Source organism: Numida meleagris, chromosome 2, assembly GCF_002078875.1.
Source record: "Numida meleagris isolate 19003 breed g44 Domestic line chromosome 2, NumMel1.0, whole genome shotgun sequence".
In the NCBI taxonomy this organism is placed as follows: Eukaryota; Metazoa; Chordata; class Aves; order Galliformes; family Numididae; genus Numida; species Numida meleagris.
In genome coordinates, this window is record NC_034410.1 from 17,527,750 (window position 1) to 17,550,624 (window position 22,875).

General features: G+C 38.9%; 1 protein-coding gene across 8 annotated transcripts in view; it reads right to left on the reverse strand.

The window, feature by feature from the left end:
• MLLT10 (MLLT10, histone lysine methyltransferase DOT1L cofactor) overlaps positions 1–22,875 on the reverse strand; it is a 121,878-nt gene that overhangs the window by 98,017 nt on the left and 986 nt on the right. For 3 of the 8 annotated variants that reach the window (XM_021387932.1, XM_021387931.1, XM_021387939.1), the window contains exons 2-4: positions 22,553–22,721; positions 18,804–18,883; positions 5,751–5,805 (exon numbers count right to left, since the gene is read on the reverse strand). In XM_021387932.1, coding sequence (XP_021243607.1) covers positions 5,751–5,805; positions 18,804–18,883; positions 22,553–22,721 — 304 coding nt within the window. Of the gene's footprint in view, positions 1–173; positions 229–5,750; positions 5,806–18,803; positions 18,884–22,552; positions 22,870–22,875 lie in introns of those variants that run through there. The other 5 variants (XM_021387938.1, XM_021387933.1, XM_021387935.1 and 2 more) reach the window with 5 other exon arrangements.

Below are 22,875 nucleotides of genomic sequence, written 5' to 3' on the forward strand. Positions count from 1 at the left end.
TATTTTGGACAACTACAGGTTGCTGTAAAATAGTCATCACTTTCCAAGCCAGCTAGTGTGATAAACCAGTTGCTTGTTTCCAGTTGTTATTGGGATCCCTACTTATTCCTTTCACAGTCTTATTTCCCTCATACAAAATAAGAGAGTTCACAAATAGTAAGAATAAAACTTACCCCCATTATCTGTTCTCTTTAAAGCACCATCCTTATGAGGGCATAATTCACATCTCTAGGAAAAAAAGCAAAAATAAAATAAAAAAATGGAATGATCACAGAAGCATTACAAAAGAAACCACACAAATCAAATCTATTAGGTGTCATTGAAAAAGTAACCATCCTGTAGAAGTGAATGGGCATATTTTCCCTTAACCCTTACTGCTGTATTAATGCTAGTTTGTCACAAACAAAGCCTTCTCCTTTGGATCTTGAAACCACAATGTATTTAAGCTATTCACAATTCCACCTCCAAGTTTTAATCCCTGGATTCCACACCATGGAATTCTGGATACATGTCACCAAGAATGGGGTAGATCCCCTTGACAAGAAACCTGGGCACAGTCCAAGACTCCCTACTGTATGTCTTTCTCCTTGGATCTTTGTACTCACCAAAACAGTCAATCACCAAGATGTGCCATGGATATAATTAGTGCAGAGCACACCTATAGTAAGAGCTGGCTTCACAGTCCCTGCTAACTCACACTTATTCCAACAAGCCAAAAACAATCTTGTTTTCTGTTTCACAAACTGGTCAAAAGTTGACTCATCCCTGAAATTCCCAAAGATTGCATGTCTTGAAACATGCAGCTGGGCATCCTTTTCTTGTGACGTACCAGGATCGCAGCAGTGCAATCTTTCTGCTACAACTGCTTCTATCAACTTCCTAACACCGAGCTTACCACTAAGTTTCCCAGAGGAGAGTCCATCAATTCCAAATCAGACCAGAGACTATAGAAATTGAACAGGTTTGACACACGTTCCATTTAACTGGTTCAGATGATGTGAAAAGGAGCTCTGTTACAGGAGAACCTACACCTAGACAACATTTTATTGCAATCTTTATGTATTCCCAAATTAGAAACAGCCCAAGGCATACAGGTCTTATAAGTTTTTTAAGAAAGCCAGTAACAGACAGATCTTCAGATGCATCTTTTTATCACACCCTTCACATAGAGACAGACATCTAGCATCAGCACAGATCTTCTCCGTTTCCTGAACTGTACAGTTCTCTGTTATCAGCTGCCTGCTAAGTCAGCAGATGAAGCAGCCTATGATGCTCTAAGTGCCTCACAAACAGCTTATGCAGACTTGGGGAATTCCTGAAACTAATACAGATGAAGAATATCTTCAGGACTATTTAACCTGTAACAGAACTGGTATTAGCAGTGAAGAGGCTTTCACAAAGGGTAGAACAGAAAAAATATTGAATTATTTTTGCTCAGTACATTGGTATAGGCAGACGCACACAACAAAAAGAATCTTTAGGATTCCTCCTTCCTGTCTTTTGCTTCGCTTACCCTTCCCTCACAACAACCCATGAAAATGATCAGCAATTTATTAAAAGGCAGTATTATGTCTACAGTGAAATTCAAAGGTCAAAGTGTTTGAAAACTTCCGAACTGTTCTGTAAGCTGCCTGCAGACTTGGAGCACTATACCACTTCTTTTTCAAGTCAAGACTACAATGACCTTCTTGCAACCGAAATGAACGATTGGTTCATTCCCTGCCTATGGCAGGGGGTTGAAACTAGATGATCTTTAAAGTCCCTTCCCACCCAAGCCTTTCGATGACTCTATTATTCCTTTTCAATAAAATTTTACATATACAGTATACGTGCTGTATCTTAACACTTCAGCTCTCCAAACACTACATGCAAGCTGCTGAGACACTCAGTAGCTGCAGGTTAATTTTAATGAATTCCGTATACACTGGCTTAGACTCAAAGCAAGAAGCCTGGTACATACTGACAGTGACAGTGCAATAAAGTTTGTTTCCATCCCAAAGCTGCAAGCCTATACAGCTTAAGGGCAATGAGCTGACATATCTAGCACAGAGACAAACGAAGCTATTAACATAGTTTACCCTGCCCCACCTCTACAAGCCTGTGAAAATTTGTCATATATTTTCACTAGTGGCAAAACCAGTTTAGGAGGTTCCCTTCTTCTTCCCTTTACCACTCCCGTATTAATCTCTCCTTCCACCACTCCCACAGCTGCTAAATTCTGCAAGGCTGCCCTTTAAACCAGATCAGTGAAACGGAGCGAAATAAACTTTTAATATTTTCAATTCAGGTCATATTTCTGATGCAATTTACAGCATAATCTCACAGTCAGTTACAACAGCTGTGTACTGTCAGGTGTACTGTGAACTGAAGGTGGGGAATGGCAACACTGCAGTGTAAATAAGAACGAACAAACTTCTTGAACAAACTTTACCATAGAATAAAAAATTAAAAACAATCACAGGATAGTAAGTGACAAGGAAGAGAGCCAGGCCTTTATGCCTAAGAGTTTAGCATGCTCCTTTGCCTTTTTAGAGCTCAGTTTCTACTCATTTCTTTTTGTCTCATATCCCCATAGGGCTCAGTTCCATTAGATTTCCAGAAATGAGAAAGAAAACTGAACTGGAAGAGAGAGTTTTGACAACTAAAGAAAACTGAAGTGTTGGGAATTCTGCAGAGTATCTTGCTGCTGGCAGAGAGCAGAACGCCAGCACTCAGCTCTCAAGGAGCTGGAGTTGGGATTCTGATGATATGTAGCACTTCTGCCTGTGAATTCTGGCTACTATTTGCAATAAAGCAGCATTGTAATAAGCTATTATACCACACAGAGATCCTTTGCCCTTTTCGCTCTAGGTTATGAATCTAACTGGTTCACAGCCTACACGCTCTCATATGTTCCCTCCTCACTTCCAGCACGCACCACAGCACAGAACTAGTGCCTTTGCCTGGTGGGCCCCACGTCCCTCATTCCCACCTAGCTGAGACAAGTAAGTAGCAGATCATTTCTCCATTACATTTTTTAACTAACATTTTTCTACTAGTTCTAAAATCTTAGAGCAATACGTTTCAAAAAAAGCAATAGCTTCAGCTGAGAATTTGCGAAGTGGCTAAAAAAAATCCCATATTTTCAAAATGCTTAAACACATGTTACAAAAGATTCTGCAGGAGAAAGGAAATAAAATAGTGCCCATATATATGTATCTCAAAAGTCCAATTACTTTTAATTTCTTATTTGAATGTTTTCATCCAAAACCATGTCTCCTTCTTACAGTTAACTTATGGACAGACCTTAATGCTGAAGTGAACAACAGCTGAATCTCTCTACTAAATGCCACATCTGCATACANATCACTATTCTTAGTAAGTAACACTTCAAAACAACACAAGTTTGATTCATGGACTACTTTGTCATGGATGGATAGATAGGTACAAGAGGGCCCCAGAGTTCCTAAAGACAAGATAACACCACTAGATAAGAGCTATAAGCTTAGGCTGCTTTCAGGAACAGCTGTACAGCTGACGTAAAACAGGCTATGTACAGGCTACTGCTAAAAGAATGGTCCTGGTCATTTCCTGACATCAGCATTGTCAGCTGGACCAGAGAAATGATTTAATTAATTTATGCTGAAAATGAACACAGCAAACAAAGTTTTAAACACGAACACCACCACAAAGGAGGAGGCAGTAATGCACAGTAAAGGCCCTACCTGCAGTAACAGTGTCTTATTCAGATTAAGAAAAACATGGAACCCCAGAGTAAAAGCTCAGTAGACAAAATATGAAGATTCCAAATGTAAAAGAAAATACAGCACCTTCAACACCCCAAACAAAACATGTTTCTTCACGTTAGTAAAAAGCAAATATCCAGAAGACTGCTACCAAAAAAATAAATTATCTAGAAAACCAGCAGACCATGTATGAGTTATCTGCATGCTAAAACAAAAATTGCACTGGTGGAAAAATTGCACCAATGCTGGTGGAAGAGAATTGTAAAAATCAAGTTCTAAGCTTAAGCAACACTTTGAAAGGAAAGCTTCAGATTAGCAGTGTAGGTTTCCATGACATAACACCAGTTGGAGTTCATTTTTCCAAGTTTCATATCCTTCTGTAAACCTGTTACTAAAAGTACCGTTTGTCTGTAATGTAGGATTTGCTGTATTCAGCCCCACGGACAACATCTATTACTGAGGGAAATTTCCAGACAGTGAAACACAAATTCTCTAGAATCCTCTGCTATCAGCTTTTCACTGCTAAAAATTGCTGGTTGAGAAAATTAAAGAAGGGACAACATCATTTGTCCAATGCAACATCTTTGCAATTTAAACTTAAGTAACTTCAATCAGATAGAGCAATTCACTTTCAGACAGAAATTCATAATTACAAAGAAAACAGTTGCAAGAGAGAATCAAAAGGAGGCTCAGATATTTGATGCACACTGTCAAAATACACTCTCAAGACTTTCTGAAAAGAAAATTCTTCAAAATTACCATACAGAATAACAAGGCATTCCCAAACACTACTCTAAGTACAAAAGCGGAAAACCCTTCAGCTACCTCACGCTTCAGTTGTCATCCTGAAGAAATTAATTCAACGCTGCCGTGTATTAACCTGCCTGAGAGGCTTACTTCTAAGGCTAAAGTACTGCGCTGGCACTTATTATGGTAGTTTCACTGACACACTAACTTAATACAATCTCCTAACACTCACAAATGACACAAAATTCACTAACATGTTTGAGATAAGCAGACACTAGAATGGTGAATAGCAGAATGTATGCTATACATTATTGTCAAAGCACAGTGATTAGAAAGGGAAAGAGGAGACCAGCCCGAATACAATCAGGCTCTGGCTCACGCAACTCACCTTTAAAAGAAACAGCAAAGCCACATCAACTACATCAACGCTAAACCGAGATTAAGATGAAAACTACGTAGAATACTGTGTATGCAGCAGAAAATCTCCAGAACACAATTAACATAAACTGTTCAAACAAAATCTGGAATCCTGATCATCCTTTCTCCTCTCACAAGAGAAAGGTCGCAGTATCAAAATGAATGAGCTCTTTACAGATAGATGATGGACAGTAATTTAGAAGCATCTAAAACGGATAGAAGGTGACAATCCAGGAGTGTCTGGAAAGTTAATTGAAAGATTTCATTCATATCACCCAACTATTAGCAAAAAACCAACCAAGACATGACATTCACTGGAGATTTCTTTTAGCAGGAGCAGAATGGATGATTACCTAAAGGATACAATTAGAAAGATGCAAGGGACAGGTAATCAGGGCTGCAACTTTTCAGGTCTAGCTTCTTTGTTACTGAACCTATTAGTAAACCAAACATGAAAGCTATCATAGAAAATGCACCAAATCATTCAGCCTGGCTTTAGACATAAAAATTCACTTTCTCCCATGAATGATGCACTTTCAACAGCTTTCTGTAAATGTTCAAACTCCAACTAAATATACATAAAATTTATCTGTTTCCCCTCTAAAATCTTGTGTTAAAATGCAGTTTCTCCTCTATCGTAACTTTCATCTACAAGTAATGACTGATGTTCTCAAACTTTAATTCATCCTATTTTGGACAACTACAGGTTGCTGTAAAATAGTCATCACTTTCCAAGCCAGCTAGTGTGATAAACCAGTTGCTTGTTTCCAGTTGTTATTGGGATCCCTACTTATTCCTTTCACAGTCTTATTTCCCTCATACAAAATAAGAGAGTTCACAAATAGTAAGAATAAAACTTACCCCCATTATCTGTTCTCTTTAAAGCACCATCCTTATGAGGGCATAATTCACATCTCTAGGAAAAAAAGCAAAAATAAAATAAAAAAATGGAATGATCACAGAAGCATTACAAAAGAAACCACACAAATCAAATCTATTAGGTGTCATTGAAAAAGTAACCATCCTGTAGAAGTGAATGGGCATATTTTCCCTTAACCCTTACTGCTGTATTAATGCTAGTTTGTCACAAACAAAGCCTTCTCCTTTGGATCTTGAAACCACAATGTATTTAAGCTATTCACAATTCCACCTCCAAGTTTTAATCCCTGGATTCCACACCGTGGAATTCTGGATACATGTCACCAAGAATGGGGTAGATCCCCTTGACAAGAAACCTGGGCACAGTCCAAGACTCCCTACTGTATGTCTTTCTCCTTGGATCTTTGTACTCACCAAAACAGTCAATCACCAAGATGTGCCATGGATATAATTAGTGCAGAGCACACCTATAGTAAGAGCTGGCTTCACAGTCCCTGCTAACTCACACTTATTCCAACAAGCCAAAAACAATCTTGTTTTCTGTTTCACAAACTGGTCAAAAGTTGACTCATCCCTGAAATTCCCAAAGATTGCATGTCTTGAAACATGCAGCTGGGCATCCTTTTCTTGTGACGTACCAGGATCGCAGCAGTGCAATCTTTCTGCTACAACTGCTTCTATCAACTTCCTAACACCGAGCTTACCACTAAGTTTCCCAGAGGAGAGTCCATCAATTCCAAATCAGACCAGAGACTATAGAAATTGAACAGGTTTGACACACGTTCCATTTAACTGGTTCAGATGATGTGAAAAGGAGCTCTGTTACAGGAGAACCTACACCTAGACAACATTTTATTGCAATCTTTATGTATTCCCAAATTAGAAACAGCCCAAGGCATACAGGTCTTATAAGTTTTTTAAGAAAGCCAGTAACAGACAGATCTTCAGATGCATCTTTTTATCACACCCTTCACATAGAGACAGACATCTAGCATCAGCACAGATCTTCTCCGTTTCCTGAACTGTACAGTTCTCTGTTATCAGCTGCCTGCTAAGTCAGCAGATGAAGCAGCCTATGATGCTCTAAGTGCCTCACAAACAGCTTATGCAGACTTGGGGAATTCCTGAAACTAATACAGATGAAGAATATCTTCAGGACTATTTAACCTGTAACAGAACTGGTATTAGCAGTGAAGAGGCTTTCACAAAGGGTAGAACAGAAAAAATATTGAATTATTTTTGCTCAGTACATTGGTATAGGCAGACGCACACAACAAAAAGAATCTTTAGGATTCCTCCTTCCTGTCTTTTGCTTCGCTTACCCTTCCCTCACAACAACCCATGAAAATGATCAGCAATTTATTAAAAGGCAGTATTATGTCTACAGTGAAATTCAAAGGTCAAAGTGTTTGAAAACTTCCGAACTGTTCTGTAAGCTGCCTGCAGACTTGGAGCACTATACCACTTCTTTTTCAAGTCAAGACTACAATGACCTTCTTGCAACCGAAATGAACGATTGGTTCATTCCCTGCCTATGGCAGGGGGTTGAAACTAGATGATCTTTAAAGTCCCTTCCCACCCAAGCCTTTCGATGACTCTATTATTCCTTTTCAATAAAATTTTACATATACAGTATACGTGCTGTATCTTAACACTTCAGCTCTCCAAACATTACATGCAAGCTGCTGAGACACTCAGTAGCTGCAGGTTAATTTTAATGAATTCCGTATACACTGGCTTAGACTCAAAGCAAGAAGCCTGGTACATACTGACAGTGACAGTGCAATAAAGTTTGTTTCCATCCCAAAGCTGCAAGCCTATACAGCTTAAGGGCAATGAGCTGACATATCTAGCACAGAGACAAACGAAGCTATTAACATAGTTTACCCTGCCCCACCTCTACAAGCCTGTGAAAATTTGTCATATATTTTCACTAGTGGCAAAACCAGTTTAGGAGGTTCCCTTCTTCTTCCCTTTACCACTCCCGTATTAATCTCTCCTTCCACCACTCCCACAGCTGCTAAATTCTGCAAGGCTGCCCTTTAAACCAGATCAGTGAAACGGAGCGAAATAAACTTTTAATATTTTCAATTCAGGTCATATTTCTGATGCAATTTACAGCATAATCTCACAGTCAGTTACAACAGCTGTGTACTGTCAGGTGTACTGTGAACTGAAGGTGGGGAATGGCAACACTGCAGTGTAAATAAGAACGAACAAACTTCTTGAACAAACTTTACCATAGAATAAAAAATTAAAAACAATCACAGGATAGTAAGTGACAAGGAAGAGAGCCAGGCCTTTATGCCTAAGAGTTTAGCATGCTCCTTTGCCATTTTAGAGCTCAGTTTCTACTCATTTCTTTTTGTCTCATATCCCCATAGGGATCAGTTCCATTAGATTTCCAGAAATGAGAAAGAAAACTGAACTGGAAGAGAGAGTTTTGACAACTAAAGAAAACTGAAGTGTTGGGAATTCTGCAGAGTATCTTGCTGCTGGCAGGGAGCAGAACGCCAGCACTCAGCTCTCAAGGAGCTGGAGTTGGGATTCTGATGATATGTAGCACTTCTGCCTGTGAATTCTGGCTACTATCTGCAATAAAGCAGCATTGTAATAAGCTATTATACCACACAGAGATCCTTTGCCCTTTTCGCTCTAGGTTATGAATCTAACTGGTTCACAGCCTACACGCTCTCATATGTTCCCTCCTCACTTCCAGCACGCACCACAGCACAGAACTAGTGCCTTTGCCTGGTGGGCCCCACGTCCCTCATTCCCACCTAGCTGAGACAAGTAAGTAGCAGATCATTTCTCCATTACATTTTTTAACTAACATTTTTCTACTAGTTCTAAAATCTTAGAGCAATACGTTTCAAAAAAAGCAATAGCTTCAGCTGAGAATTTGCGAAGTGGCTAAAAAAAATCCCATATTTTCAAAATGCTTAAACACATGTTACAAAAGATTCTGCAGGAGAAAGGAAATAAAATAGTGCCCATATATATGTATCTCAAAAGTCCAATTACTTTTAATTTCTTATTTGAATGTTTTCATCCAAAACCATGTCTCCTTCTTACAGTTAACTTATGGACAGACCTTAATGCTGAAGTGAACAACAGCTGAATCTCTCTACTAAATGCCACATCTGCATACAACTCACACAATTGAATAAAGCTTCAATCTCTGTGACAGTTGAAGGCATAAAGGTTCTGTATGGAAGGCCAGATGACCTATAATATTCAAGCACTGACAATGGCTAGGTTCTTTTCTCCAGTTGTGGGTCTCAGCCCTGGCAAAGGATTTCTGAGCTCTATTGTTCATGGAACTACTAAATCGACTGGGGAAAAAAAATACAGCATAAACAGGGCAAACTCCTAAGGCTGATCAACAATTCAGATAAACATCAGGTGTGACCATGCAAATGGGAATACCAGAAAGGCTGACTGTGATGCAAAGGAATAGCCACATCCTCAGCTGTACGCACAGAGCATGTGGTGCTGTACGTACAACAAACTGATTTAGATTTGACGAAGAGGAGCGAAAGAAGGAGCAATACTGGCTTACAGAATGTAACGCGCAGACCTCATTTTTTTAAATTCTTTGGTGGATCAGACTAAGTTCACAGATATAGCTTCTGTCTTAAACAAGTAAAAATATCCAAGAAATAAAGAACAGTAACATAAAAAGAATAAAGAATGGAGGTGTCCACTAAAGACATGCTGCAAAAACTAAAGACAGAAAGACCAAAACAATGCGTGTAAAGCAAGAGCTACGTAAACTCTGCTTCCTATATTGAATTAGTCAGAGTACAACTTGTCTGCACTGCATTAGGATCCCAAGTTTTCTCCATCATTTTACATAAATACACCGTTCCATCTTAACCAGGAATAACAACTACCAAACGCAATAGGTATTACACAAATTAATTACTGGACACTTTTTGGTTAACTTAATTCCACCAATTTTTCAGTCAGAAAAAGAGGAAAGAAACTGATTTAATCCAACAGACCAGCTTACTCATGTTGAAATGAAGAGACTTATCTAGTAGACAGAGTAGATAAATAAGAACAAGACTATAAAAGAAAGAGAGAAGAATGGTAGAAATAGTCTTGTTCTTCCCTAAGGGTTCTGTAAATCTGAAGCAAGTTTCAAAAAGCATTTTATACTGTATCTCGCTATAAGAAAAAACAAAACAAAACATACACGTAATTTACTGAATAGTAATCCAAGGTAGGCCAATGGAGCCATTCACCCGAATAATGACTGTCCAAGCAAGCCAAGTCCTACAGGACTGAATTCCCAGCATTGCAATAATGCAATAAATAGTGTGTCTCAGTATGACCCGTTAACCTAAATAACGCAAAAGATCTACAGAAGCTAAAATAGACTACAGTTCCTAGCTGTTAGCTGAGAAATTAGGCTGCAGTTCCAGCTGACTTCAATTCAGATTCACTTTAAGCTAACATAATTGCTGACTTCTGCCAAAAGAAGATCACTGGCCACCCCCTGCTGTGTACGTTCTACTGTCTCCCTTGCTCTTGGAGGAGCAATCATTCGACCATATGGAAATCCTGATCAGCAAGCTAAAAATAAAATACTTTTTTTCCCTGCTTAGTTTTCAGCCAGATCACTTATTTGAGTCATCTCTCCATAAGGCCATATGAACAACAATGCCAGATAATGAACATAACATGAATAAAGACAGGGAGTAGGACAAGAATACAACCACACTCTACTAATAAATGCAAATTTCTTGGGCCAATATTTTTCCACAGCAAATATACATTTCAAATTTTTAACTAGCATCAGCCATGTGTGGACTGATTTGCTTACAAGCTTAATTTCCATCTCAAACTGTACTGTGTCCTATCCTCTTGAACAGAAGATGGAGTCCTAGGTTTTCTTATCTTCTTTTTTTAAGCTTTTCTTTCAATATCTCTCCTCCTCATAATTTTGGCCCATTTCTTTGATAGAAGAAAAAAAGTTAAAAAAAAAACAACACAAACGCCTTGAAACAAAAACATTGAACGTAAGAAAAACTGCAGCTTTCTCCTAAAAAAAAAAAAAGAAAAAGAATTTGGGGTAAAGTAAATGTAGCTTCCTCTATGAACAGACACCATACTCTGAAAGGACTTGCATAAAAATATAACAATCAAACAACAGACAATTACATTATACTTAATAGAATACCTAACCCAAACTCAGCACATCTAGAGGACACATGCCTGACAGCCTACGAAGGGTCAGGTTTTGCAAGGTTAAACAATTTAAAAAATAATAACAATTAAAAAAAACATATTTGCAGAGTGGGGCAAACCAGCGTACTAGAAATTTATATCTTGGCATATCAATAGATGAGAAATCACAGGTGGTTAGTACAAAAACAGACCCAGCAACAGGATGTATACCAGACTGACCATGTCTGCATCTGCTGGTAAAAACCTACCCCGGCCCTCCGAATCCAGTGACATTTCATTTTTCTATTCACCCCTTCAGACTCTCATGTGAAACAAAACTGATACTGCCGACATTCTAACCAGAGAAGGTCAACCTTGCAGCTCCTGAAAGCTCCAGAAAGTCCAGTCCACTCAAATTCACAAGCATTCCCAAAGGCTGCTGAAATTATTGAACTTAGACCAAACTCAGCCTACCTACTCATATCAAATCTTTTTACTCTGATGTTTCATTAATATTTTTGATCATTTTTCCTTAGAACTAATTAGGTACTTTCAAACCACCCATTAGAGATTACTTCTGATTTTTCAAACCCTTGCTTACTAGTACTTCCTAAAGTAAAAATTTCATCTTTTCAGTTCATTCTTCAGTAGATCAAAAAGGATTAATTATACATAACCTCTTTTTCAAAAGCATCTATGGGAATATATAGCCCAGCCAACATTGCTATCTATGTAACACAGACAGTCAGTACTGTTATCTATACAACATACAGTATTTATGCTATCTGTATAATCTGTCATGTAACCAAATCCACATTTCCGTATTTATCAGTTTCTAAACTACAGCTCAATAGCTTTCTAAACTACAGCTAAACTACAGCTCGATAGCACGATACCTTATCAATAGTCTCAACCTGCAGTATTTCAGAGTTATGACCTTACTTATAAACCCACAGAATGTCCACCTTCCATATTTTTATCTTAAATGTCTCTATAAATAATAGCTTTCAACCATACAAGTATTTTAAGCAGAAGTCAGCAAGTAGCTAACTACTCAATTTTTCAAACCAAGATATCTAAAAAGATGCAAACAAAACCTACTGAAGTTCCAATGTTTCTAACCCATGATTTATACCAGTATTTATATGCTGCAGAGAAGAACCAACAGGAATCAAAAGATCCTCTACCACCATGGGGAAAGCATTCAAGAATCCCCGACTGGCTGACACCACTAATAGAGCAAACGAATGCATACTGTCACACTTCTCTTCCAAAGTGCTATGTTCTGCAACTTGACAACTTAAGAAATTAAGTCATCTCCCTCTTCAAATAATCATTTCTCGATGCTGACAAATTTGCCAAATCTCTGCCCCATTTCTATTCAGTCATCTGTCCCAGGAGGAGGAGAAAACTTTTTTTTTTAAGCAGACAGTTGATAGGAAAGAGAAAAACAGACTGACTACCTGAAGTATTTGGGGCTTTATACCTGGATAAATTACAGAGACTCAATCTAGTCTGCTTTATCAAGAGATCGGATAAAGATATATGCAGATTCAGTTAGCTCTGTCAAAGACATCTACTACAGGCAATAAATTTACTGAATATGACAAGAAGATTAGAGGCACTCAACATGCAAATCAGCATTCTTCCAAGACCATCCAGTCAGCACATACCACAGGTGACAGTCAGCCACACTTTAACACAGTACACATAAGGTAACTACAAGATATAACACACAGCACAACTAAACGTTAGGAATGACACCCAGCTCCACACAGCACGTATGGAGATGTGGCTACTCCAACCTCAGAAGTCTCAAGTCATAAATTTCCCAGTACATATTTCAGACTACCAAGTCCTGATGTCACAGGAACACAAACTATAAGCATACACAAAGTTTAAAATGCACACATTTATCCTTACTGGAAAGCATCAGAAGGCAATGAGAAATACCTGTCGTGTTTGGCTGGATTTCCAACCAGCCACACAAGCTTTTGCTATCAGGCTGAAAGTATCCCAATTAAATCAAGAGCCAAAGAAAACTGCGTTTGCGTTGGTTCACTTCAGTGTCTTCCTGAAACATATTAGACCTGTACCCTAAAATTTTGAGGGATAAAATCCTAGTGCGCATTTCATGACCCCTGGCAGTTGAGAAGCTCTTTACAGAATTTCTCCACTTGTGACTTGACAAATTTTCCTCAGTTAAGAAAATGAAACTAATGGTCACAAAACAGTTTTGAGTAAGCATTAAGCATTTCCAATGATAGAAAATGTTTTGCTTCAGGCTCTATTCTCACTTCAGTTACTCATTTTGCCACAGGACATTTAGGTTATTTCATGGGCGCCCAACCTTTTTGCTTGCCCGGGCTGCATTGAGCCAACAGGAGTTGTCTTGGGCCGCATATAAAATCTGCAACATAGTTAATGTATATAAGTAACAAAACTTTATTTTTTATGTATTTATTAAAACGTAAAAAAAAAAAAAAAGAAACAAAAACATAAAACTGGTGGGATACTTCACCCTGTTTTTATGAAACTAATGCATCAATGTCTGGTTTGATTGAAGTGGTTGCAATTCTTAGTGAGTTCTCAAGGCATTTGTCAGAGATTTTAGATGAAATATTACTCTTCATCCTTCACAATTACTGTTCACAAACATATGCGCTGCCAAAAAGTGATTGCATGAATAAGGTGTGACTGTGAAGGATATTTTTCTCTGGTAAGATAAGTCTTATAAAAGTCTGGTAAAGAGACACGCCAAAATTTTCTTGGAGTTGAACATCTGATTGCAACTCCATACCTTCAACTTGAAAATTCACAGGTAATGCATTTATGTTGACTGAAAATGGAATCACAAATATACCAAAATACTGATTTTTTTTGACATTTTGAATCTTATTCTCAAATTTCATGATCAAAACAGAAAGCAAGGCTGCATATTTTTTACTGTTCACAGGATTGGGTTTAGCCAACGCACAAAAATGCATGAAATTATATGGCATATCTTGAGCTTGCCATAATTTATTTCACATGCTATTATGGTTTGACACATAACACAGGTAAACTGATTTTCACCTTGAAGATGTGTGTTTAACTCATTTAAATGAATGGTCAAATCCACCAAAAAAGCTAAATGTGACAGCCATGTTTAATCTTCACGTCCTGGCACAAATTTTCCTTTTGATTCCATAAAGGACTGTATCTCACTTTGCAAATCAAAGTGTTTTTAGCATTTTACCCTGACTTAGCCATCTTCCTTCAGACTCCATAATCAGCATCCGTACTTCTAAGGAACTCCTGGAACTAGCGACGATTCAACCCCTTGGACTTTATGAAATTCACAACTTTGATGAAGATTTGCATGACATTATCCATTTTTAAAGCTTTCACACATAAATTTTCTTGATGTCCCATGCAGCGATATTTCATCAAACGTGAGTTGCCGACAGTAATTGCATCATTTTCTACTAATTAATTTCATAAGTCCCTCTTTTTTACCAATCATCGTCAGGGTACCATCAGTAACTATACCAGATAGGTTAACAAAGGTCAAAGAAAATCGCTTTAATGTATTTTTGTGCCGCTTCAAACAGATCAATAGATCTAGTTGTGCCATTAAACAGCACCAAAGAAGCAATTTTTTTCAGTGGCATTGCATTTGTTATCAATATCTCTAAGGAAAATGGCAAGTTGATAGTTCACAGAAACCATCAGCTACTTCTGTAGCATCTTCTGTCAACAGTACTACTAACAGTAATGACCAGACACTACAGGATCCTAAGCAAGTTTGTCATCTTTTGAGACACAATGCAATGAAGTTAAACGTCTGTCATCATTACTTACATGAAAATAATCTGAACTTGAAGCATTATTCTCTCCTACTCAGGACATGCAAGGCAGACAACAGTAACTGGTCTACTAGACAAGAAACGCACATCACTCAATCCATATGGGTTCAGAATAAAAGCAGAAATGTCAAGTCACAGTCAACAGTCAAGCTATGCCTGTGTATCTTCAGATAGGCAGTTTACTCCACTTAGCCAACTATGAACAAACATTTGCTGATTTCTAGACGGAGAGGAAGCGTGGGGATACTAGCAGTAGTTTCCCGTATTTATTAAAAAAAAAAATCTGGTAATTTGTATTTTACAGTCACTCCTCTTATTCAGAAGTTTACTATTTACTATTCTGTAGAAAACACAAATGACAAATACAAGTAAATTCTTCCGCTGTACACTCAAAACTAAAAAGCAACTTTTCTACTACTTGTTAGCGTACTATTACATTACTTGTAATCACAGTCCGATAAAAAATGTCCTTTAGTATTAATTACGGATACATATAAAAGAGCATTCATTTCAAAATTTCTTTAAGAATTATTTCAAGGGAATCTTCAGAGAGAACACAGTAAATTAATCCTGAAATTAGCTATTCGGCTATACATATTCTAAAATTAAGTTTAGTTCCCCCCTATTGTGACCGTATCTATCAACATGCATTGTAGTTCACAGATATAGGCCTAATAATCACATCAAAAAAGACTCTCAGCACAGGCCCAGAGATCCCATTCCCACAGCAGCAACTTGTTGCGCCAGAGGTGTCAGAGCTCTGATATCAAACATATATGCATTTCCAAAGTCTGCATTCCTACTTCCTCCTCCTGCACCTCCTCCTGCTCAGGCAAAATGCAAGCAATGCTACATGCATGGTTATTTTACATTACATAAATGCTGGGGGAAGCGAGAGCTGAATTATGGATGCATCATACAACCCTTATGAGCAGCTCTTCAATAACAAACTTGCAGACACTGTGATGAAAGCTTTGAAAGAAAAAAAAAAAAAGGAGAGGAATCTGGAAATCCAAACTACAACCACTGCTATATTATAGATTAAAATAAAATTATTCTCAAGTGTTCAAACTGCAGATCATCTGTGCAGCAGATGCAGGAACAGCTCAGGTCTGGCAGGACTTGCAGCAGAAACCTATCACTACAACAGCACAATGTACCTGAAGTCGCAGTGGAGGTAAACACTACAGCTGTGTTTCTACAGCTTGGAACCCCTAACTATGAAGTACTGTACGATCTGAACTGACTGCATAGTCTGTCTGTCTCCGCACCAAATTCTAATACATGTAAGTGCCGAGACTCCGGTAACCCTCAACTTAGCTGACATCCAGATGAATTCTACTCAAATGTGGCTAACTCCACAGGGAGTCACAGCCCCCTCCATGCATTCCCCAGGACTCAAACCCAGGTGGCTTATGAGGCCAGCCGCAGCATCACGCCAATGTCTGGACTCCGTTGCAGGCCAGTGTTGCACTTGACTTCATGAACCAACCCATCAAAAAAGAAGAATACAGAAATGCCAAGTGGAAAAAAACATCATCTTTAACAAGCTTGAGCAATTTCAACCAAGTACAGATATTTTTCCAGATCCAATCACATGCTTACAATACACATATTCCAGTGAAAAAAATCAACATTGTATTACTTCATTTGCAATACTGTAAGCAATCTAATTCCCACGTATGATACAAACTGTGCTTCCCGGAATTCCAAACTACCAAGATCTCCTTGTCTCTCTGAATCAAGCTGCATCCACAAGGACCCATGCAGCTAAAAGCCTGACCACACAAAAGCTAACTGTGCAAATGTCAGATGTCTCTGTGCTGCCTGGTATCTCTATCACATGGATTATTCCAGCTCCCTCACGATAAGAGTAAGGAAGAACAGCTTGTAGTAAAATACGTTGCCTATTTCTACCCCAGTAAATACTATAATTAAATCATTCTAGAAATAAGATAATCAAGAAAAATGTCTTGAACATAATAGGATGAGGAGGAAAAACAAGTTTTTCTGAACAGCTATGCTATAAATTCTAAACTTAGCTTCTCTAGGCTGTCTTTGGATAGCAGCACTATCATGCTCTGAAGAACTTAAATCACTGAACTCCCCAAGTCAGGACACAAAGCCTCTTACATATTACTTTTTAAGTACACATCCTCTTATGGACCCTAATATTAATTTTTCCTACAGCAATGTGAATCTGCCCAGTTTTTTTATTCAGAAGTTCTGAAGACATCAAAAATGCCCACTATGCAGTGCTATAACACTCAATGCTGACACCAGCAAAACTGAAGGCTTTGGTTCTCTACCGAAGCCAGATTTTCTAAGGACTTCACCAAGACACCTCAAAGACAAGCACCATGTTTGTAATTCACTAGCATACATGTAGTTCTTAAAAACTTTAACTATTATCAAGCTGTTCTACCTCACATGCAAACATGGGGTCATTTAAGAACCACGTAAATCTATGCTGTATCACAAATAGGAAAGATTCCTTTTTTTCTTTAAAAAACAAGCCAGTCATCAGCTTTCTGAACTGTCCAGTACAGAGACACGAGGTGGAAACACAAACTGAATACGCTGGGGAGAGAACTCAGTTACGCTGATTGCTATTTTTTTCTAAACAAGTTCCATCAGTGAAGGAAAGCAGTGTAATGCCCAAAGCTATTTTCTTTGGGGTACTCAATAAACTATCAGGAAACAGTAATACATTGCTTATTTCAGAAGTCAGCGCAGTTGTCCTTCATACCTTGGGTCAGGAGAAGACAGGAATAAATATACCCTAATCCTGATGAGAATTCCCTATCACGAACCAGAAAACCCTTCCTTCCAGCCACCATCTCTCTTCTCCCCTCTGCAATTTTTCCTTCTGCTGTCAAACTGTATATATCAAATTTAGCAACATGAAAAAAACATTCCTTTTAAAACTTCACATTGCTGATGATCTTCCCAGGAAAAGGAAAAAAAATGACCTTTCTTTACAAAGGGTGGTGGTTTTGATTTTCTGTTGACAAATATTTGGAGAGCACATTGATTCCAATCTGTTCTTGCTTCCACCAACAGATCTGCTCTGAAGGAGTTGGAAACGCATTCTAGGGCATTAGGAAAATACTAGATGTGAGATGGAAAAAAGTAAAGGAACAAGATTCTTCAACTCTGTGCCAAAAATTCACACCCCGGGAAGTCTTCCTAACATTTTTACAGTACGTTATATTAGAAAAGAAAATAAGATACAGCAAGCAGTTCATGTAAACACCCTGCCAGCCACTGATGAAACTAAAAATTCCATTTTAGGCTCTTTGTTTGTCTTCAGCTTTCAAAATTAAAAATAGCTCACACTGACCCAAGATACTGAACCATCTTTTCTTTCGATTTTTATACAAATTTGTTTTCACAGATAAAAAAACAACTTTGTCTTTCAAAACATTCTCATTTTAGCTAGAAAACAAACTAAAAGTAGCGATAAGCATGATTCTCTCTTACTAAAAATGCCTTGACATCATGCAGCTTGAGTTAATAACATACACGTGAAAAACAGAATAGAACTGCAAGTAATCACAAAAAAGCAGGTTGTAGCTGTTTTCTCAGTTGGTCTTTTTTTTTTCCTTTTTGCTCAGGATTACCTGAGTCCCCAGTACTTACCATTAATAAATAAATAAGAGAACAGAAGAACATATTTCTTTATTTAGAAGTACTGTACAACAATAGCCAACTCAAAGTAAGACTGTGAAATTAAGAACAATAACCATAAAAGTATTAAGCAGACAAATATACACAAGACCCCCACCACAGCTAAGAAGAAAATGACCACACAAAGAGTTGTTTGAAGAAAAAAAGGAAGTCAGAAAAATTAAGAGATTGCTTAAAAAAAAAAAAAAAAGGCTTTCTGAATAGCATCTAGATGGAATTATGACAGAAAACAGAGCTATTTTCTCCTGTTACTGAGATACTTCAGCAAACTTTACCCACATGATCGTTATAAGCAGCATGACATAACAAACAAAGCACGTACCACTCTGGCCGCTCTTTCCTGAGATTCACACTTCCTGCAAAACCAAGGTCCAGTGGGTACTTGAACAATTCCATAGCAAGCTGTTTGGAACAAGACACAATATTTCAGCAAATTTTCAGTATCACTACAGCATAACACTAAGCTTTTTTGTGAAACTCGTGTTAATACACCTCACGAAAATAACCCAAATTCACATCTATGCACTGTACATGAAGTTCTACCACAATGGTTCTAAAAATAAAGAACAATAACCTTCCACTTAAATTTATGAAAAAACGTTTGGTTCAGTTAATTTTTAAGTCAAATAATAATTCAAAAGCAGCAATACATTTTATAGGCAATATGTTTTGCTATTTGTTTACCAGCAAAACGGGTAGAATACCTTCAATAATAAACATTCATCATTTGTAGTAAAGATTTTTCTTAACAGAAAACCAAAAGCAACTTACAAAGTTTGAGTTTGTCACAACACATTCATACACTTAGCTACAACCATGCCTTCTTACTCTTTATGAATAACATAACCAGTTTTAAGTAGGAAATCCATAACGAACTTAACAAAGACAAAAAGTTGGCTTTTTTGCCCTGAAAATTCGTATGAGGCTTTAAATAAAAACCAATGCGCGCATCACGACTAACGCTGTAACTGTAACCAGGCTACAGCATAAAACCTTAGGAAAGGGATTTTTTGAGATATGCAAATTTCTCTGCCAGACTATCGTCAATTTTTATATAGTACATTGATACAAAAGTTTGATAAGAAATTCAACAGAAAAAGAGTTTAGCAATTTGGCAGTACTGTTTATGTTCAAAATGCACAGATCAAAAAACTGTTTCAAAACTCCTGATGGAATGACGGTATTGGAATTTACTCATAGCACTTATGTTCTCACATCTACGTGGTTTTAATGACTAATAACAATCAAAGCCAAAAACATTCCTCGAAAAACACAATCGTGAATCTGATTTTGTGTTTTTAATACTTCAATTGCCAGTAAGGATATTTTATTAAAATTTTAAAAAATCTGGGGAGATCAGAAAAATTAATAATTTAACTTAATAAGGAAAGTTGAGATCATATTGCTATCTTCTAGTATATATCCAAAAACACTGTTGGTTTTGTGCTAGCCTGTATAAACAAAACAACAGAAAACAGTAATGCGGCAACAGTATGTAGAACACCTTTCCTTCCATGACGCAGCTATTCCTTCTACAAGGCACCTTTCCTTCTACAAAGAAGTATTAATGAAACTATTTCCTATTCTATGCATACAGCTAGTTATACTAAGATCAGCTGTCAGATTTTCAAATACATTATCCAAGCACTGACAGACCAAACTATCCTGATAACTCCCTTCCACTGTACAAGAAAGTTTTTTAACATGAGAGAAAACATCTTGTTTTAGTTGCATTTGTATTAGCTACAGACAGGAGGGGGGGATTCTGAATTCCTCTATATATTCAGTGGGAGACCTTAAACGTGCAATCACACATTTAAATTACCAGAAGGCAGTGCAGAGTAAGAAACTAACTACAGAATGCAACTCAGAGATGGGGCTGCCAATGAGACCCAAAGGCAACACAAGCTGGGCAAAGATCAAAGCTGAAGTACTTTATCAGTGATAGGTGGACAGTTGGACTGGATGATCTTGTAGGTCTTCCCAACCTTGGTGATTCTATGACTCTACTTTGTACACATATATTGTACATCCAGAGCCAAAAAGAATTCCACCATAGCTTTGTGCTCTGACATGCTATGATACTTCTTGAGTTTCACGACTTCCTTTGGTTTCTTCTCCTACTACTGCATAAAGGAAAATGCACTGAGGAATTCTGTACTTCCCAACCTGCCAATGGCTTAATGCTGGAAAAGGTGATTCCACTGAACTAATTAGAACTAATTACAGTAATTTAAAACTGCAGTTAAGAATGTCTCATTGGGAATTCTTGTATCTGATTTTCAAATGAGGAGCGCCAGCTTTTACCCTGACAACTACTACTTTCACTGCAGAAAGACGACAAAAAGAAAATTTAGAATCAACGCGTTTCTTCTACCATCTTCACGACACATCAAGTTAAAAACAGAAAACGTTACCAATACGGTACGTCAAAACACACAGTTCTCCTTTTCTTATTACCTCTACAACAGCACCTGGATTTAGAAGCAGGACTCTGAACGCTTCCTTTCATATTCAAATTCAGATTTGGACCTGAACTTAAAGAAGCGCAATATTCTTGTACCCAACTTACTTAATCCTCTCCTTCTATTAGAAATACTTCCTAAACCAGATCTTTCTTGGTACCTTTTCAGCTCCATGAGTACTGGCAGCACCCAACTGCTGCTATCATTAAATTTGTTCACTGAAACCATCAGGGACTCTAGATCTAAAGGAAGATGCTAAGCACAATACAATAGTAATAGGTGGTTCAGATATGACTTCTATAACTACTTGTGTTCTGGTGTTCATTTTCATCCTAAAATTCCACAAAAGCAGTTAACTTACCAGTTAACTTCATTCAGCTCTTAAGACAACACAAAACTAATTCAAAGCTTGGCTGATTACGCAGACGCTGTCAGCTCCTCTCTTCCTGAACTCCAGCATTAAGAATAACTGAATTCTTCTGCACATCTCCTTAAGTTATTACTGCTATTTAAGAATATATACATAAAACAAACAGCCGCCACGTCATCTTATTTTAAGACCAAACATGCGAGATGCGTTAATAGTATTTTCACATGCACGAGGCATTCAGACTAGTAAATTGGATTGAGCATGTTACCTCTCCTCCTGTTCGTTCACCACCTAGAAGGAGTCAGAGAACCAAACATGGAATTCACCTGACTGCTTGGGAGTTTATAGTGAGAAACTACAACTTCATTCGTTATTTCTGTTATGCATAAAGCAGAAGTGATCGTAACTTCCCTTCTTACAATGCAAGCAGCAGAACCCAGTCTCTCTGTTCCCAGAAGAAAGGTCGGCCCGCTGGCAAAAACAAAACACAGAACGCGCCAGCTCCTGCGCTGAGCTGGAAACCAACCAACCGGTCTCACTAATCCAAACAAATCCTGCATCAGCCGCTACGACCGGCATCCTCCTGCTGCACAACCACAACAGGAAGTCTCCCTGTCTACCAAGCGACCTCAGCCAAACGACACTCAGGGAAAGGCAGGCACACGCAGAAATCACATGACAGCTGAGCTGTCCCTACACGCTGCCGCCTCCCAGTCCCAAACCCTCCTCAGCTACTGGCTGACAATTTATCTAACTTGGGCAAGGCAGAGACAACAGGAATTGAGAAGAGGAAGAAAAAGACAAAGCAACAACTGCCAGAACAGAGGCTAGGACAGAACTCTGCAAAAGAAAATAATAATAAAAAAGGAGTTTTCAGTAGTCCTTTGACTGCACTAGGTGAGGCTGTTAACAGTGTGCGAAGGACTGGGAAGCACGAGCACTGCGAGGTACGAGGGGAGGGAGAGGAGACGAAAAACTGGAAGGGCTGTTCCTTCTCTCTACCAGTCATAACACAGGAAGTCACAGCGTAGGAAGTCTCACGTGAGGGAAAAGACAGGAGAGGCGCGGGATGACAGGCCGGGTCAGACCAGCGAGCACGCGGGCCTGCAGGCAGGGAAACGCCTCTGAGGGTGCCAAGAGGGGCCGGGGGGTGGGAGGGGGGCAGTCAGGGGCGCGGACACGGGCCCAAGGGACGGGGACCCCGGGAGGAGGGCGCGGGCCCCCCCGCCCACTCACCTTGATGCACTGCGACATTGCAGCCGTGCCCGTCGCAGTAGACGAGCGGGTTCTCGGCCCAGCCCCTCTCGTCGGAGCACACGCAGCAGCCGCCGATCATCTCCTTCATGCTAGTGGAGAACTCGCCCTCCAGTGACACCGGCAGCAGCAGCGGCTCGCTAGAGACCATCTAAGGGTTAAACACACCGCCGTCAGCGCCGCACACGCACACACACGCGCTTCGCCCCTGCCTGTCCGCTCCCCGCCGCCGTCCGCCCTCAGTCACTCAGCCGTCGCCGCCGCCACCGCCGCCACGGCGACGATTTCGGGCCCATGGCCGCGGG